Source organism: Aptenodytes forsteri, unplaced genomic scaffold, assembly GCF_000699145.1.
Source record: "Aptenodytes forsteri isolate BGI_AS27 unplaced genomic scaffold, ASM69914v1 Scaffold57, whole genome shotgun sequence".
NCBI classification, from domain to species: Eukaryota; Metazoa; Chordata; class Aves; order Sphenisciformes; family Spheniscidae; genus Aptenodytes; species Aptenodytes forsteri.
In genome coordinates this window covers 2,740,138-2,759,039 of record NW_008796220.1, presented here as the reverse complement: position 1 = coordinate 2,759,039, position 18,902 = coordinate 2,740,138, and the positions used below count along the sequence as shown (strand labels likewise).

Sequence of the window (18,902 nt, the reverse complement as noted above, 5' to 3'; positions counted from 1 at the left end):
TTGCAGTAGAAGATCAACTATAAGGTTAATATATAGTGCTGACAAGATAAGTCATCAATGCTAAGACCCTTCAACATTTATAGTATGCGGGTGCTTTTTATTTCCTTTAAAAACATAGGAAAATCAGATTGAGCAACACCTGATTGTTGTCTTACTTGTGATCTGTCTGTTGGATCAGTACCTTTGTAGTAGCCATACAGGGTCTAATAAGCAAACATGGGAGCTGAGGATGGCTGACCACCTAGCCCCCCGCTACAGGATTTATTCTCCATCTGTGATCCTGAGAGGTGGCTGCTTGTAAGATGTTCGTTAGTAGTAAGGTGGATACTTGACGGCTGCAATAATTTGTAAGGCATGTTAAGATTTATAATGAACTGCAGCAAAGGGAAATGCTTTTAAGATTAACTGGTGCACATTTAAGAGGTAAAAGAGAGGATGAAGGATGTGGTACTTCTGAGAAACCTTAGGATTTTAATTCTTTCCTTGGACTTTTTGAGTGAAGATACAGTTTTATTGCTTCTTGGGTTTTTTGTTTGTTTGTTTTTTGGTTTTTGGGGGGGTTTTTTTGTTGTGGTTTTTTTTTTTTTTGACAGACCGTAACTATGTTGTTTTGGATGGGCTAGTTTGGATTTACAGCAAAGGTGGAAAGAAAAAAAAATTACCAAGGCAAGGCAGGTGTTTCACAAATAAGATTTGTGGCTGTCATTCTGGCAGTAACTCCTCTGCTGAAGAAGTTACCCTGGGGGATGAACTGTCCCAAATCATAGCCTAAAAAGTTAAAGGCTGAATTAACATAGTACAAATTACTTGTCAGTAGCCAGTAAGAGAGGTCAGTCGTATCTAGGCTTAAAGAATTTGGTGGTAAGAATTTATTTTTACGGTTTTTAGCAGCAAAAACTAACATGATTTTTTGGGGCAGACATGAGAAAGCCCTCTTTTTTAACCTATCTGTAAGTGACCTGCCTGATGTTACACAAGAAACGTGGTATAGAATAGCAAATTAAGCCCACGATTTTCTGACTCCAGTTTGATCTGCCAAACACCATCCCACCCTGCTGTTCTCTGCACATCCATCTACTGGGAAAAAAAAAATTATTCCCAAAACGCTTTCCAGAGGAAAATGCTGAAACAGGGCACTTGTGGGAGCTATCGTATTTTATGAAATTAGCAATTATGCCACTCAGTTCCTCCATATTATTGCTTTTCTGAGTTACTCTTTATACCTTGTGTGTGTTCCCAGCAAGGAAGATGCTGGTGCTCAACTGCTCCATGAAGCTGCAGATGCTGGAGAAAATGCCAAAGTGAAGTTTCCCCGAGTCCCTCAAGGTAACACAGCGCTGACCTGTCGTTTTCTGTGGTATTTCCATCACTGAATCAGGACGTTTGTCGGGGAATCAAAGTTGTGGGGAGAGGGTTGTGCTTCTTCTGGACTGACTGGTATTTGCTGTTTAGATGACTACATGTGAGGTGTCTTTTGGCCCTGCTTACTAACCCAAATCCACATACTTAAGAAAAGAAGCAAACCAGTCCACCTCCTCTCCAACGTAATTAGGGTTGGCATAATTAGACAATGGTTTATCTTCATGGTAATATGCCTCACTGATGAGTGTGTAGGTATCAACCTGTGTGATTTTGTGTGTATGAAAATCTAAACATGTGCTTTCAGCTCCGTGTCACTGGTTCAGTCTCTGGTTTATAACACAGGTGCCACGTTAGCATGTCTCAAACCATCTTTCTTCTCTTGGCTCTTCATCCTGCAGGTTTATGGAGCTGTGATGAATGTCAACCAAGGGAACCCCTTCAGGAAGGAAGTGGTGGTGATCTCATGGCCAGATTTCAAAGCTGTTATCACCTGGCCTCAGAGGGAGGTAGATGGATGTGTTTTTTATCTTTGTTTCTGACAGGGGGATCCAGCATGACTGGGGCCTTCCTCTCAGCTTTCTGAGAGCTTTGCGGATGGGGCTAGCTTTATCTGGGAAGTGTGTAACAGGGTGTAACAATTGTGAAGTGCAATAAGACATCCCAGTGGGTGCCACCACAAAGCCCACTGTATGGAGTGCTGCTCTTTCCTGAAACATTCTGCCTAGCGACTATAGCATAACCAAACTTATTTATGAAGTACACGCTCTAATTGATTGTAATTATCCTGATTGCACCAACGGAAGATTAACTTGCACAGCTTATGGAGAGAACATTTTACCTGCGCTCACGCCACTTGACCAAACTTTCCAAGGATTCGTTGGTCTTTCTAGCCTTTGTACAGACAGACAGAAAACACAGCCTTAGTGAGTTTGTGATGGGGCAGATGAGGCTACAGGGTGAAAGAAGGGTCCTTCTGCAGTCTTTTGGTCCGTGACAGGCAGTGCTAAAGAGAAGCTGGGAGGGAGCATTGCCTTAACCCCCTCTGTCCACTGTGATAAAGCAATCTTTGAGTTGCATGAATTTGTGGGTGCTTCTCCAACTCCAGACTAGGAGACAAGCCCTTGTTGGTGTAGGCTCATATGGGGTACAATTAAATCCTTGGCGTGGTCTCTGGGACAACCAGCTCTCCTAGGCCAGCAATGCAGGAGTCAGCAGAGGACACAGACAATCCCTAGTTGGCAGTTTGGACGTTTCCAGCCTGTTTTGGAGACTAAGAGAGTTTAATAGTGTTGACGAGGCCAGACTGTGCTATTTCAGCTCAGGGGCAGAGAACAAGCATTGGTAATATTTTGTTTACCAGAAGAGATGCAGTCTAAACATGTTGACCTTGGCAACCAAATAACACAGCATGTTTTTTGGGACAACCAGTAGTAGAGGTGAGCTTTGAACAATGAATTAGGCAAGAGTTTCAAGAAACTGCCACCAGGTTTGGGTTACTGTGCCTCGGGTACATGAGGACTTATTACCATTGCTGCTTCCTGCTAATATGACACTGTGGAGAGCAACAGATACTTCTACTGTCTGGCTTGAGAGTTGCTACTGAAAATGCCCTAAAAGAAGCCACCCTGAAGCTCGAAACATTTTTTAGATCTCTGGGGTTGGCTTTGAGGGAGTTTTGATTCCAATGTGAAAGATGTGTGTGTGGGAAGGGGGAGAATTTTTGATTCTTCCATATTTTTCCTCCCCAGAATGAGAAGGATGATCTTGACCATTATACCAATGCTCATGCAGCTTTATACCAAAGCTGATATAGACTTACCAGGAGGTACTGGAAAACACAAATGCCATCAACTGGGGACAATTTTTTCAGATACAAGGTACAGTCCAGCCTTACTTGGTTTAGAGGAAACAGAATAGATAAAGTCTTCATGGAGTGTAGACCCTGCCATTCTGCTCTGTAGAAAGGTTTTTTGTACTTAAGTAAAACACAAGATCTAGGATATGGCTTTTCTAGCTTTTGAATTTCATCCATATCATATTCACTGTTACCATTTCAAGTTCTGCTTTCAATTAGATGAAGCTATCTCCTTGTCAGGAAGGCATGTTTATTTATGTTTAATTTTGCTACTGGCCGTAGGATTCTGTAGACAACATACAGACTGAGCTGAGCAGTAGTGAATGCGGTAATTAGAGGCTTAGTGAGAGCCAGTGTTTGAAAGCTGAACCCAGACGAGACCTAAATGGGAAATAACGTACACTTTTTTAATGGTGAAGGTTACCAATTAGTAGAAGAACTTGCTTAATAGAATAGGTAATTCCTCCATGATTGAAATCCTTGTATTAGGACTGGGTAATTTACTGTGGCTCAAACTGAGGGTAGGAGTTAGATGGGGACGTCACTTGGGGAGGGTCTGTGTCCTTGTTGTTCTGGTCATTGGATTAGATGAAAAGTGTGGTGCCTTCTGACCTTCAGGTATGTAAAACTACAGCCAGAATGTGGAGGGAACCTAGTTAATAATTTTGGAGATTTCAAATACCTGGCTAATTCCATTAAAAGTGTACTATTGGACTTTATTTAAAAAAAAAAAAAAAAGCTTTCTTTTTAAAGTGCCTTAATATTTACCTTTGTATACACAGGGCTCCAGGATGGAATATGTGAAATATCCAGAACTGTGGCTTTATCTAAGCAAGTAGATGTGAAAACACCCTCTTTCCAGATGGTAATCCATGCAGACACGGACATGCTGCCAGATATCAGACTTCAGTATGTCTAAGCACTCCATGTCATTTGTTGATGTCGTTACTACAGCAGTGTATTTCCTGAAAGTACATTTACATCAAAAATATCAGGAAGACTGCTAGGCTTTCTCTGTGACTGGGTCAAAAACCTGACTGAGGAATTACTTGGTAAGGAAGGAACTATTACCTTAAATACTTACCAGATTTTTCTTTAATCAGTCTATCACTTTTGCATTTTTATGTTCCAGAATAGTCCCCATCCCCTCCTCTCATCATGTATACGTGGGATCCACAGGTCTGCTTTCCATCTCCTTTGACTTTCCTGTGTTAAAGCTCCTTAGATTTGATAGATGGATCTGGGACTCCCGCAAAGTTTGTTTTTCACAAGGGGGCTTTACTCAGCTGCTTGAAGCCTTCTGAGTTTTCTAACATCCCTCTGCTGGTGAGATATTGATCTGACAATCAGACAGAAGAGTAGGGGAACCAGAGGCTCCATTTTTCCTGGAATGAATTTCTCAGCAGTGGATTTGAAATCCAGAGAGAATCTATCAATCTTGGAGGATGAGAGACTGGAAATCAAATCCTTTCCACTCCCCTGTGCCACCTAGTATGTCACTGAGGCTCCTTGCCTTCCTTAACATATTCCCCACTCTTCCTGTAAGGAATAAGGCACCTCTGGACTGTGTTGTGTGGGCTCAGGAACTTATATAAACAAAAACCTAAAATGGAGAGGTGCTGCCCTCTGTAATTATTCCCAAACCTCCAGCCTAATGAACTCAGCTCACTTTGATTCCCCTTTCCGATACAGACCTGGAAATCTATTTGGCTGGAGAAGACAGCTTTAAATCTAGTGCAGTTGCTTGGAGAATATGAGGCACAGCTTTCTGCCTAATACACTTTCTGTGCTGTCTCTTAGGACGGACCCTAAATTAACGTTGGCTTACCTGGACATCTCCCATGCCAGCCTGCTCAGCAAAACCTGGTCACGGGGAGGCACCCCAAGGTGCCAGAAGTACCTTGCTAACCTCATTTCCTGCTTCCCCAGCGTCTGTGTCTTGGATGACAACGGGTATCCCCTCTCCTGGAGCCTGACAGACCAGTTTGCCACCATGATTCATGGTTATACTCTTCCAGAGCATCAGAGGAAGGGTTATAGCGGGCTTGTGGCTACCACTTTAGCTAAGAAATTACATAGCTGTGGCTTTCCAGCACAGGGTAATGTCCTGGAGATGAATACACCATCAATAACATCGCTGACAAGCACGAATGCCCAATTTCTTCCCTGCTCATTTTTCAGAGTGATTCATACACCTTTTCATTTTTTAGTCAAATCTCACTTATAGCCAAACCTCACAAACCTTTACATTCAGATCAACTTTTATGCACTGCAGGAGCACTTTGGATGGAATTTAAAAACTTAGGTGAGATCAGAAATCATATCCTGCGTAAGCCTAAAATTGAAGGTATTAACTGCTCATGACTTCTCTGCTCAGGGAAAACTGCTCATGGCAAATCCAAAAGACTTAGGAATGGTTGTAAGTTTAGTAGTTTTGTTGTAATTCAACTGTAATGGTACTGCTTCTGACTGAAGAATTATTCCTTCTGTATAACCATTTTCTGGGATATCTACAGCAGAATCCTTGAACATCTCTAACCCCATCTGTCTCTCTTGGTATAAGTCCTCAAGTCTCTTCTTTCCCTCACACAACCTAAAAGGAATTAGTATGTGAAATTAAGAAGCAGAGAAACCTGCAGGGAGCAGTCTGAATTAAAGAAAAAGAAGTCTTTTAATGTCTAATACAGAAACAAATCTGTTTCCTTTCTACTGTGCCTCTCCTTTATTCTCAAGACAAATCTGTCTGTCTGTCTTCTACTCATGATAGAGCTAAACATGCCAAGGGTGGATAAAAAATCTTGTAGATTTTAACTTCAACACATAGGCGTTTTATCACAAGTCAGGAGGGTTTGCTAGAAGTCATTTCCGTCAATTCTGTCAGTAAATAACTCCAAATGCTTTGCAAATGCTCCTTCTGGGAGTGGAAGTAAGTCTCACTGTTTTCACACCAGTCTAAAACTCACTTAAAATTTGGCAGACAGAAGCTGTGAGATATTTACGTTGTCTCTCAGTCAAGAGTGTCGAAGTATAAGTGTATATTGGGAGCAACAATGAAGATGCTATCACTGAAGGCCATGGAAGGACACATGGAAGTCTTCTATATGCCAAAGCTGATAAGGCTTTTGCAGAGGAGCCTACTAGGAGGATAATGGCATGACTAAGAGGTTGTTCCTTGAGCAGCACAACTATCAAAGACAGGTTGCCTATGATATAAAATACAACGGGGGCTCTATTTGGTTGGCTGAAGGCAAGCAGTGCCCTAGGGTACCCTTCCTGATCTGCAGCTGCCGATCCAGAAGGCAACAAATGTCCCATACGTCGCATTTGTTAACCCTGTGGAGGTATCTCCGATGCTGCATGGTGTCTGAAATGACACTAAAGGCAGGGTTCAATTACTGCTGAACAAACCTAAGTGTCTGTTTAGGTTGAGGCTCCACCGACTGTATTCAGATCTCCACTGAATAATGACAATGTAGACTAAGCCTCTACTTACTTGCCTAGGCATGGGCGTCTAGTCCAACTTCGGGCATCTTAGAATATTTGAGACACCTTCCTGAGGTTCAGAGGCCCAATGGGAGAGCAACACCCTTCTGGGCTACTCATTGGACATCAGCTGTCATAAAGCATCTCAAACAGCACTCAAGGTCTACACAACTGAATTAAGTCACAAGGGCACATATAGGCACTTATAGTCAGACACCTAAATTTACGTGTCTGAATTTGTAGCTGAATCCTGCCAATTGCATGTGCTTTTAACTGACAGCATGTGTCTTGAGGTACTACCAACACAGTAGCATGGGAAGAGCAGCTCTGAAAATTTTTCTTGCTGGAGGTCACCATCCTTTGCCAATCAAGGCAGTTGATTCCAGAGGACATTCATAAATTTTAGTATTTCTGTTGGTTCCTGGTATTGTATAAATTACTAGTCTGGACTGCCTCTTCCAGCACCTTGCAGAAGACAGTTTAAGAGGGGAGGAGTCTTGTTTCACAGGGCATCTGGTCCAGTACGTTGATTCTCTTTTACATTTTAAGGATCACTAGACTTTGTCATTTAGTCAGTATTTCTTAGCTTTCCATGTTACAGCATGTCTATTTACCAATATATCCCCAGAGAAAAGCAAAGTGGTAATGCAGTGGTGGTCTTCTAGTGATAATTTGCCTTGTGAGCAATTTGTCACTGTCATGGAGGCTACCTCCACAACAACACGCCAGTGCCTTATGCTCGTGGCAACATAGAGCAATAAGCATCATGCCGTGCAAGCTCATCTAAAGAGCCTGGGTCTCAGCCTGAGAAGTGTGCCAAAATCAGATCTCCACTGGAAAACAGAACAGTGGGAGGCTTATTATACCATCTTGGATTTAACTTTGACCCAGAGAGGTATTGTACTTTCTGTTACACCTATGTATGTCCAAACTGTATTTGGATCCCTCTGGATTCAAAATCCGATTGTATAAAGCCCTGTGCAGTCTGGTCTCACCTCACAACTGACTCTGCTTTGCCCTTCTGCAGTCCCTTCCAGCCCTGAATTATCCTGCAGTCCTGTGAGCCTGTGAATCTATTGGCATTCCTATTTTGCACCAGGATTTCACCTTTTGGATTTGAATGGGTGTGACTGGAAGTGGGATGTGACTGTGAAGGGGATGTGGGTGTCTACAGGTGCTGCTTTCTGGTAAATTTGCTATGTATCTCTAGTATTTTGTAGATATCTCTGTGCAAACATGTACCCAGCACTGCTGGTAAGGTTCCTCACAGACCTGAATTAAATACTTAATGGGGACTATTAAGTTTTAGCCTTAAGCTTGTGTTTATCTACTGAACTGAAAGGGTCCATGATTGCAGCACCTCACAGGAGTCAGGTCCAGAATAAAAGGAGTCCTATTTCCTTTTGAAAAGGAGATGAACTAAAGCCTGAGTGAGAACCAGTTTTGACAGTCCTGTCTGGCAAAGGAAGGAGAGCAGAAAGGTGGAGGACAGACAAAGGCAGAACAAAGAGTCCAGGTGGTGGAAGGGGACCCTGTAAAGCTGTGCAGATTCATTCCTGAATTTGTCTGGGAAACAGAGCAAAAGAGGGAAAGAAAGAGACAAGCCATGGGGGGAAAGGAAAGAAGATTTGAGGGGTTAGCCTGTTGGAGAAACAAGGTTAGGTCGGTCTCTCTACTTGAGAGAATGAGCCATGAGCTTCAGGGAGAGGACCTTAGAGATCCAAGCCTACAGAAAGGCTCTGAAGGGCCTGGGGAGGAACCACGGGCCTGTTCATTATGTTTTCTGCCTGTTTCTTCTGATACTGACAACAAGGGTGTCCTTAGTCCTGTATGAAAGTAATTGGCGCCATTACTGTGGAGGTTTAATGCAAACAGCATATGCCCAGGAGGCGTATTACAGAAAGCAAGAGAGGAAAAAATGTATTCTACACAGATTCAAGTAAAAAAGTAGATTGGTTAACACCCAAAAGACTGTTTCTTCCTCCAGGGTTTGCCTGTCCTCTAGGCTGCTGGCTTGACTTCTGTCAACACTGTCACTCAGACCTCCTTTGATTCAGACAATGTGGACTAGAAGTGTAGCAGTGGCATATTGCTGACCAAACAGCTGCCAGGGAGCCTCTGAACAGCAGCTGTCAGTCTGCTAAAAATTCAAATAATACGAGCTTTGGCTTCACCTAGTTTCAAAGCTTCGCACGGTACCCGACTGATTTGCTTGCTGGTTTTCTTCCTTGCATCCTTTGGCATCACTAACAATGCGATCTAATGGGTTAACTAACAACAACCCAGGTGAGTGAGAAAGGTAAATATTTTCTGCACTTAGACCTTTGGAAGGACTGGATGCCTGCAGGTCTGCGAGGAGGTGATGCTTGACACGTTCGTGGGCTAATTCTGTTGTCCCACAAGCGGGGTCTGGTACCCGGTGTGCAATAAGCCAATCTTGCCCACAGAGCCGAGATATTTTTTTACCTCGTGTTTGCGCAAAGATGGGTGCTAGGTGGTAATTCCACAAAGCTAGCACACCACACAAAAGAACTACAGTGTATTTATATTGTTACATGATTAGTAAAAGCCCGCCTAAGTTTATGGCTCATTGGTTGTTGTGTTCAAACAGTTGTGTTCAAATTAGCCTCGCTTGCCCTGTAAATTAGCACGCGTGCTCCTTGCAGGTGGGGGGGGGCAAGTCTTTCCAGTCTTGAATTGAGTCGGTGGTCGCAATCTCCCCCTGCCGCCTTTACCTTTCCCCTAGTTACCGCAGTTTTTTGCTGACTTCTTGTTTCTTTGGCAATCATCGAGCCTCCGACGCCTTCTAGGGCAGGATGATCCCCTTTTATCAGTCTTTTAGTTCTTCTTCAAGGGTATAGTCATTGTAAGGCATGCGTTGTGCATAGTAATCAGGCTAGTACAGTGACGACTACAGTCTAGGGTAGGTATTAACCCAAACATATGGCTACATTTCCAGGGTAACTTTACTTGCAGTGTGTACCTGACAGGATGATATTAATGGAGGGCACCTCCCATTGCTGAATGCCTGCCTGGAGCAGAGTAGGAGGCACGTGTCCTTTTAGGGCACAAAGGATTTTGAATTATCAGCAGGTCCTGGACTAAAAATTACAAAATTTTCTAAAAGGAGGGCAAAAAGATGGATTGGGACATTTAATTTCACTAATATTCAAATATTCCATTATTATTTTAGCTTTCTGAGTTTCATACTAGATTAAATATAAGAATGTCACTTGTATGTGCAGTGCCATTTGAAAGACAGTATGTGTACCTGAGTCACTCATACAGGGCTGGCAGATTTGGTTTTGGAAAACCAAGCTACAATTCTACTTCATCAATTTTTAAAAACTGAGTATGTTTTCTGAGCAAAGCAGGGATTCCTGGCAGGAGGGAGCTATTGGCATACAACAGAGAATTTCTGCAAGACCATAGAAAAGTGAGAATTGAAGGAAACGATAGTGCTTTGTTAGTGTGTGAGCAGGTGCACAGATGTATACACTCCTGATTCAAAGGCCAATCTGGGTTTAAGGCAGCCTAGTGTTTTAGGATAACTGGATATATCAAGATTATTATAATCCTTGTCTTTCTCAAGTCCAGGTAAATTCTGCCATTGCCTTTGATAGGGCCAGATGTCTACCTCTAGGTCCTGTCTCATTCAGCCCAATTAGACCATTTTTACAGAAGCTGTGGAGATCCTACATTTATTGAGAGGGAGAATAATTTCCAGGTAACTACATCCAGTGGTTTTTTGGTCTGAAGACAGAAAATAACCATTTGAGAAACAGAGATACCTCAGCAAGGAGCCCAAGGTGGTCGTGCAACATAGGATCCTGCCATAGGAAAGGCAGAATTTCAGGCTGCTTTGGCAAATAAAGGTCCTGGAGGAAAGATCAGGGTCAGTTCAGACAAGACTTGACTTTTCGGTTGAAAACCCTTGATGTATAGCCAGTGCAGGGAGCTCACTGAAGCACTAATATGAGCTTTGCTGCTTCTATCTTCTTGCCTTCAGAAAGGTGTTGATGGGAAGAACTTGAAATTTTCATGGAAGTGGATTTACCTTCTGCATCTACTCCTAGAAGTATTGCCAGTTAATGGAAGAAAATAAGGAGCCAACTGCTATGTGAAGAGAAGATGGCTTTTCCTTCATGAAAGAAAAAGTGACATACTGGGGTCTACAGACTCAGTACTGGAGCAGGCTGTGGCCACAGGCTAGACATTTTGATGTCCTTGTAACGGATTCTCACAGAGGCATACATGATCTTGTGCCTCTCCATAACCTCTTCTTTTCTGGTCATGCTTTGTATATTAGTCCCAAAATGATAAGAATTCTTCATAACAGGGGTGATCCCTTTTAATTGCCAAAAATATTTTCGAGAGAAGTCAGAAATTATATGGTGATGTGATAAAAGGGCACCTACAGTAAAGAGAATGAATTATGTAGTACTTGAAGTTTTCCTCCTATTGCACTTTTAGGTGGAGTTTGGTTTAATACATTCCATTCTGCACCTGGGTTGAAGTTTAGACGGAGAGCACCACCACAAATGCTCATTGACTGCACGGTGGGACAGTAGGAAGAAAAATAAGGTTTACAGGAGCGATATCCGGGAGGCCCCCTTCCGATCTGTGATGAGCAGGTTTCTAATGATGTGTAAAGACTTTGGTTTGGGGGAAATTCTCTCTGCAGTGTCTATTCCAGAAACTTTCTTTTTTTCATAGTCAATAGAAGAGTCAGGACAAGCAATAAGCACGTAGAAAAGAGGTGACCATCATCATGCTTGGTGAGGGAAGGGTCCCCTACGCACCCTGTAATGATCGCTCAGCAAACAGCGATGTTCTTTGCACCAGCATTCAGCCAATGAGCCCTGCTGTGTCTGGGTGGTACCCTGAGGATACTGGGTCTGAACCAAGAGCACCACTCGCCTCCCACACTGCCTACGGAGAGAGAGCAGACATGGAAGCTTGAAGCAGTATCAATCTAGGGTTATTTTGGCTCTCAGTCAATTTTAACTTCCCTTTTCTGTCGCCAGGAGGTGGGAGCCCTCTGACAGCTGGAATTTGCAGGCAGTGTTTACGCAATGTTTAACAGCAAGTCAGAAGGTTCATTACAAAAGCACCAGCTCTTGCCACAGGTGCGTGCTTTATTTACTGAGGTTATCCATTTACAGATGTCCTGGTTTCGGCAGGGATAGAGTTAATTTGAGTTAAAATTTGAGTTAAATTAAATTCCTGTTTTTTCCTACCCCTGAAGCAACAACAGAATATTCAGGAAAAATCATAATGACCCTCAGGACTCAGGTCAACTTGGCTTAAGGTTTTTCTTGAGAAGTGATCTGCTATAACAAGTACACAACTGTTATTTCTTTGCATATGGTAGGCTGTGTCAGATACTTCTAGATTTGTGAAATAAATTTTCAGGGCTGTTTGACTTACTTGTAGCATTGTTGGCCTTTCATCATTGGAAGAAGGTCAACAGAAGATAGCAGGGAAATGAGAGAGAAATAATAATTAAAGAGGAAATTGCCACTTTACAGATGCAAGTGTCACGTGGTGGAGGGAGAGTTTCTGTTTCTTCTCAGGGTGAGAAGCAGTCAGTCAGCTGGTGTGTCTGACAGTAGTGTGCCCAAACTGTCCAAGGCAACTGGGCAGACCAACAGACTAAGTACTCTTGTGATTATAACTGTGGGCCTTTTTGGTGAACATTAGGTGTGAATGAATGTCCTGTTTCAAGTACAACCAGGTTCTGCCTTCTTCTGAAGTGTGTGGGTCTTGCCTGGAGGAGTTACAGCCTCCATGATGGTGTTCATCCTGGTGATCCTGCAAACATCAAGCAACTGTGCCATAACTCATGAACAATCTGGCATTGCCATCTTTCAGACAACACCCACCTTCTTCTCAATTAGTAAAGATCTAGAAATGGAGGTTTAGCCTCTCCAGGGCTGATGGCAACTCCTGGCAAGAAGTAGTGTAAAGAATAGGGGCCTGTTTTGCTCATGAAAAAGTCATTTATTTTCATCATTTTTTGTCCAACTCCCCAAGTGAAAAAACAGTGTTTAAACGGAGTGGATTTTTTCTGAAATGTTAGAGCTGGAAAAAGACTAAAAAATCTATTTTGATCTGATTCTATCTTCGAAGAGAAATACGTGGAAAAGCCTCAGGTGGTAGGTTAATGGAGGTCATGTGAATCAATATGTACAAAGATGGTTAGATAAGATTAGCTGATTTGTACATCCAGAAACACTCTATCAGGAAAACACAGTGCAATCGTATCACCTCCCACCTCTTCATGCACTGCAATCATGCTTTCAATTATCACATTCTTTCTATGGCTTCAGAATCTTTATTTATAAGATAAATGCAAGACTTCTTGTTACGTTAGATTTCTTATATTACCAAGATAAATGTGTTTTGTTTAAAGGTTAATAGGAGCAAGAAATGCAAACATCTGATTTGTTTTGAGTACTTTGATGATATGAGAAAGAACAGCTTCAGAAAATGAAATGTGATCACCAACTTCTAATACCTTTTCTACAGTGATTCCCTTTTTCAAACCTTGCCTTCAGTGGATCCCCCCCCCCCTCACTATTTTAATAAATGTTTTTAACATTTAAACTTCAGGGGCGGAGAATGAAAAACATGTTTTTATTCCTGGTAAAGCTAATTAAATGATAATTTTCACAGATCTCAGCTAACTGATGAAAAACATCACGTTCTCCAAGTGCAAATATAGCTCAGAAGACACACACACACAAGATTGCAATGGAAATGTCCTGTAAGTTACATCAGTTTTTCTCACAGGAGCCCTGGACTAAGTAGCAACAGAGGCTGTGAGGATCTGGAGTACTAGAACTTCCAGTGCAGCAGTTCTGATTTTTTAACGTTGTTCCCCCTGAGATGCAAAATGGTACCCAATAATGAGAATGTACGGTTAGCACAGCTGGCGCTTCAGAGGGGATACCAACATGAGGATCTACAGCTCATGAGCACCATGAAGACATGCAGGAGTATTCTCCTACTGTATCTAGTAAGTTTGACCATTCTTCTGCATTGCTTTTCTGGTCTGTCCTCTACTGGAAGTGGAAACAACCGCGTATTGTTTAAAATGGCCAGGCCGAAAGATGGATTTGGAGACATCTATAAATGTTCACAAAAAGTGGAAAAAACCAGACTCCTGCCACCATTACACCTGTACAATACTCTGTGGTCACAGGAGTGTGTGGATTTATGTATTAGCAAAAAAAAAGACTATCAAATCACAGGCCAGATCCTAAAATGTCTGCTGAAAGGCCAGTGCACCTTACTGTGTTCAGACCTGAAATGGATGCTTCAGGGGTAGGAAAAACCAGGAACTTTTGCAGGAGTCTTGTAAAGAACAGGAAGAGCTCCATGTTGGCAAAGTTTTCACCTGCACCTGCTCTGCAACCTGGGTTGGAAAGTAGGAGAGGCACGAGTTTTAAAATTCTTTGCCTCCTGAAATTTGGAAACAAATAAAAATCTCAGGCTAATTTTCCTTTCTGTCTAACTCCTTTGTGAATCCAAAACCTAAAATAAACAGATCTAAATGAGACGTTTACTACTCCTTTGTAAAAATTTTCCTTAAAATTATAAGGGAATTATTACATTAGAAGAATTCAAGAAGAGGGCAAATTTGCTCCTGAAAATAAAAATGATGTAACCACTCATGCAATTTTTTGGATTCTCATATTGTTTTCACTTTTGAGTCTTTAATCATTAGTCTCCATTTAGTAGCCTACAGTTGAACACTCATAGATGTTTGAAGTATCTACATTATCTGAAACATGCATAAGGGGCTTATGTGGCACAGGACCTGTCTCCCCAGTCTGGCAGCTGAAGGCCAAGCAAAAGATCTGAGGGTGTCTAAAATGGTGCTAGAGGCTTGGGGTTAAAGCAATTGAATTGTGCTCTGTATATCAACTTTTAAGTGGATTGAATCTCCTCATAATTATTCAATTATTTACAGCCTAATGATCGGAATCTTGTTCGGGTAAGGAGACAAAGGCATATGGAGAAGTGCTGATATGAAACCCCTCAAACCAAGGGAATGAGATCAAATGAATGGGAATGTTCAGAGGAGTGTCTCCTCCGAGGAGAAGGAATGAGTGTCTTGCTTCAACACCTAGTCTCAGGAGAAGTGGCAGAACAGGGAATATTGCCCTTCTAGTGCCAAGTAAAATAGCCAACCTAAGAAAAGCCGAGCTCTAAGGCATACCACAGAGGGTCAGCACTGATTACTGCCCAGGCAGAAGCAGGGACTGAATGCTCCTGAAGAGGGGAAGGATTAGGGAGAAGAGCCAAGGGAATAAGCCACAACAAGGTGTTGGGAGAACATTGGTATATCCAACCCAGCTTCAAACCCATCTGCCTGCCAAGACCAAACAACCGTTCTGAAGACCTGAAGACCTGAAGCTCTGAACATCCCACATTCACCACAGAGGCTCTGCAGTGCTTATCTTTAAGCAGGATAGTACAAGCTAGGCACAGCTTCATGGGCTATATGTCTCTTTAGAGAAACCTGGACTTGGGAGTGTTTCTGGGGGATACGCTTTCAACAAACACACATTACCAAGTGAAAACTGAAGTAAGAATGTGAAAGCTGAGGGTCTGTATTACTTAGCCCAGATTAGGTGATCTAATAGGTTAATCCATAAGTCATCAATTAGTCCACACTTCTGGTCCACTTCTGCCCTCCCCCAAGATATAAAAAATAAAAGAACACCACTTTGGTTTAGAAGTACTGGAAACCTTCATTAAGATGTAATGCTGTGCATTATTTTGGCCAAAGAATGAAGAAGGCAGATATCATGGAAAAGTAATTCAAACATTTTTGAAACAAATTGATGCTGATTAGAGCTCTAGAAACGTGTTACAGCACACATTTTGTAGGGTTTGGGGATGATGTTAAATGAAATAGCAGGGCTGAGGTCCAGGTCTGAGGTAGAAACTCCAGGGGGAGGGTGGAAGGTGAACCTCTGCAGGAGGCTGGTGAAGAAGAGGAAGAGCTCCATTTTGGCAAGAGTCTCACCGGCGCAGATCCTCCGCCCTGGAATAAAATGCAGAACAACCATAAGAGAGTCAGTGGGAGCTGCTTCTTCAATAGTTGGAAGAAATAAAAACCTCTGAGCAGCTCTTATTCCGAGGAAGATCAGTGGGAATCCAGAACACTTGAAATGTCACATCCTAGCTATGAATAAAGAGCACAATAGCTCTTAAAAGTCTACTGAGTACAAGAATCATCTAAGAGAGAGGATACTTGGTCTTCAGAGGTATGATAACAAAGCCACCTGGTGATTTTTTTTTCTTTTCATTTGTCTAAATGCTTGAGTTTGGGGAGAAATGTATGGAAATGCAACCTGAATTCCTTAATTCCAGTTTTCAATAAAATTTGTATTTTTCTTCATTTTCAGATTTTTCCTCTACTTGGTTCAGTTTTTGGATCCCAGACCAACTTTGGCTGGTCTAGTCTAGTCTTTGGCTCTATTAGTCTAGTCACAGGCAAATTTTTATGTTAAAGTTTGTCAGAAAAGACCTTGGAGACTCACAAATGATGGCTAGAGGGGGACTCTAGGAGGAAGGTGGTGGAGATATTCTATGGAGGGTGGAGATGTTCTATGGACCCCCTAATATAAGCCTTTCTTCAAAAGCACTGTGAATATAAATTTTTCTCAGTCTTGGTCAAATTCAGCAGCTTGTAAACTGTCTTAATCAGAGCATGATGATTCAAGGCCAGAGCTAACAAAAACCTGAACTAAGATTTGGTTTTAACTCCCTTGTATGACAGAAAGTGGAAAATGAAGCGCTGTTGCATGGCTTTGCTATGAAATAAGCCTTCCAGGGAATGCCCAGACCTGACACTCCCTGGATGTGCTTTCAGCCAGGACATCTAGGCTTAAATCTGAAAAAGAAGGCCTGTGAATTGGAAGTATCATAAGTCCTTCTATGAAAAAAATTATTTACTATATGTTGGATGGTGAGTACGACAAGGAAAAACCTTATTCAAATATCATGCAGAATTTAAAATACACAAATAGGGTCTATGAAAAATGCAGAGTGTTGCGGATATGATAGACAAGTTAGCCAGAGACTGATGTATAGGAACTTAATTGAGCAATGACAGAGCCTGCAAAGCAGGAAAAACGCCAGAGAAGGAGCAGTCATCACGTGGGTCGGAATCTCTCACGCTTTGGCAAATGGTGCAGGTGCGTAAGCTTGGGTGAACATCACGCTCTGTGGAAGCCTCAGAAGGCAACCCCTTTCTGTCCTTTGATTTTACACAGAATTTGGGTTTTTACATAAGGCAACTCCTCTTTGTTGGCACAGTATATGAAGTCTTGATCCCAGCCGACATTATTCGTGACTTTTTAAAAGGGACGTGCAAAAATGAAACATGGTTCCCCTGGAAAGACACAGAAGCCACCTTTCCTGTGTGCTTTGTGCGTGGTCATAGACAATGCAGCTGGGTATGGTAAGAGCCAGAGACAAAGAAGCCCAGGCCATAGAGCAGTTGTGGGCTACAGATTATAATGCAGAAATGTGTTATCTAAACCATCATGGAATTTGCTGAAAACCTCCCTCATCTTTAAGAAGGCACTACAAATTCCCGTTTATAGACATTGAATACTAACTGAGAAACCAATAAGATCCAGAGGTTGGAGGAATTAGCAGACATTTGTGAGTACTCTCTCTTATCAGCGGTGTGTCCTGAGAAATCTGTGAAATATGGGTTGTGAAATGGTCCCATGAAAAAGACAGTGTGGAGGCCAGGCTTCAGTAACAAAAAAAACACTGGTACGAGTAGTTCTTGTCTAAGATCTGTACTTGCAACAGCAGTAAATGGAAAAGAGAAGGCACCTGCTGAAAAAGGCATGAAAGCATCTTTCTTCACAAATTTTCCGTTGGCATCAAGAAAGTGCTCAGGATAGAACATGTCTGGTCTCTCCCACTGCGATTTGTCTTGCAGGACAGAGGTCAGTAAGGGGATAACGTAAGTTCCCTGCAAAATAAGACAGTGGAATTAATCCGTGGACAAATATCGTGGTGGCAGTAATGGCAATAAGGCTTCAAGACTGTCAGCCTGGAGAAAGAGATTATTCTGACTGCTGTTGTGTGACTTCATTAGAGAGTTCATGTTTATCACATTAATCAGGTCTGAGAAAGAAGAAATGCTAGAAGAAACAATCCTGTAGGCATCTCACCTTGGGAATGAAATAGCCTTTGAGAGTGACATCTGCAGCAGTTTCATGGGGCAAATTCAACGGCAGGATATTAGCGAACCTCTGAATTTCATGGATGACAGCATCCGTATATGGCATCTGAGTTCGATGCTCGATCCGTGGGGGGTTTGACCCTATCACTTGCTCTATCTCTTCTTGGACCTTTCCTGAGGAAAGAATCAACTATAAGAAAGAGACAAGGACTCATTCATCCCTGAGACATACTGTGCTTTACTGATGTAAAGTATAAAAGACCATAAATTCTCCCAAAATCTTTTTTTCCTTTCAGAAATAATGGGCGGTGGACAGAACTACAGTGTTTGATTATTTCTTTACCAGTAAGAGACCTAAAGACTTGTATTTTTCTGCCCTCTCTTCTGTCTAAAGTTTCTTGCTCTGACCAAGAGGTGTCTCAAACCCCCCACTTGACTCCTAACAACGCTGTGCCATAAACTGGAATGGAGATGTCAGACAAAGAGCAATTCCCTGAGTCTGCTCAGGTATTTAAAGCCTCGGTACAGTCCATTTAACATCTGCACAGGCCTTTGGTTTATCAACAGCCTGTTTCTGAGGGAAACCTGGAACAATTTCATTGGCCAACACAGGGCAGCTCTCTTCTTTTTAATTAACGAGATTTTACTGCGCAAGGGACCTGGCCCATATGAACTCTGTAATCTACTGGTAGGCTGACCAGTGTGCCCCTCACTGGGTCTGAACCACAGGGCACAGCTATACCTAGAGTACTCGGCCGCCCTGGTGAGGCCGCACCTCGAATACTGTGTTCAGTTTTGGGCCCCTCACTACAAGAAGGACGTTGAGGTGCTGGAGCGTGTCCAGAGAAGGGCAACGAGGCTGGTGAGGGGTCTGGAGAACAAGTCTGATGAGGAGCGGCTGAGGGAACTGGGACTGTTTAGCCTGGAGAAAAGGAGGCTGAGGGGAGACCTCATCGCTCTCTACAACTCCCTGAAAGGAGG

The 18,902-nt window shown here is 42.5% G+C and overlaps 2 protein-coding genes across 2 annotated transcripts in view; one reads left to right on the top strand and one right to left on the bottom strand.

Annotated features, from left to right (window-relative positions):
• Positions 1–1,248: 1,248 nt before the first annotated feature.
• On the top strand, positions 1,249–5,444 carry LOC103906941 (glycine N-acyltransferase-like protein 3). Its single transcript, XM_009289003.1, is given in 6 exon segments — positions 1,249–1,326; positions 1,761–1,868; positions 3,111–3,161; positions 3,164–3,239; positions 4,000–4,126; positions 5,018–5,444. Coding segments are annotated over 6 exon segments (867 nt in total).
• Positions 5,445–15,570: 10,126 nt separating this feature from the next.
• Positions 15,571–18,902, bottom strand: part of LOC103906939 (cytochrome P450 2K1) — a 10,195-nt gene continuing 6,863 nt past the window's right edge. The window contains exons 7-9 of the mRNA XM_009289002.1: positions 17,911–18,095; positions 17,567–17,708; positions 15,571–15,758 (exon numbers count right to left, since the gene is read on the bottom strand). Of these exons, the coding sequence (XP_009287277.1) occupies positions 15,571–15,758; positions 17,567–17,708; positions 17,911–18,095 (515 nt within the window). The remainder of the gene's footprint in view (positions 15,759–17,566; positions 17,709–17,910; positions 18,096–18,902) is intronic.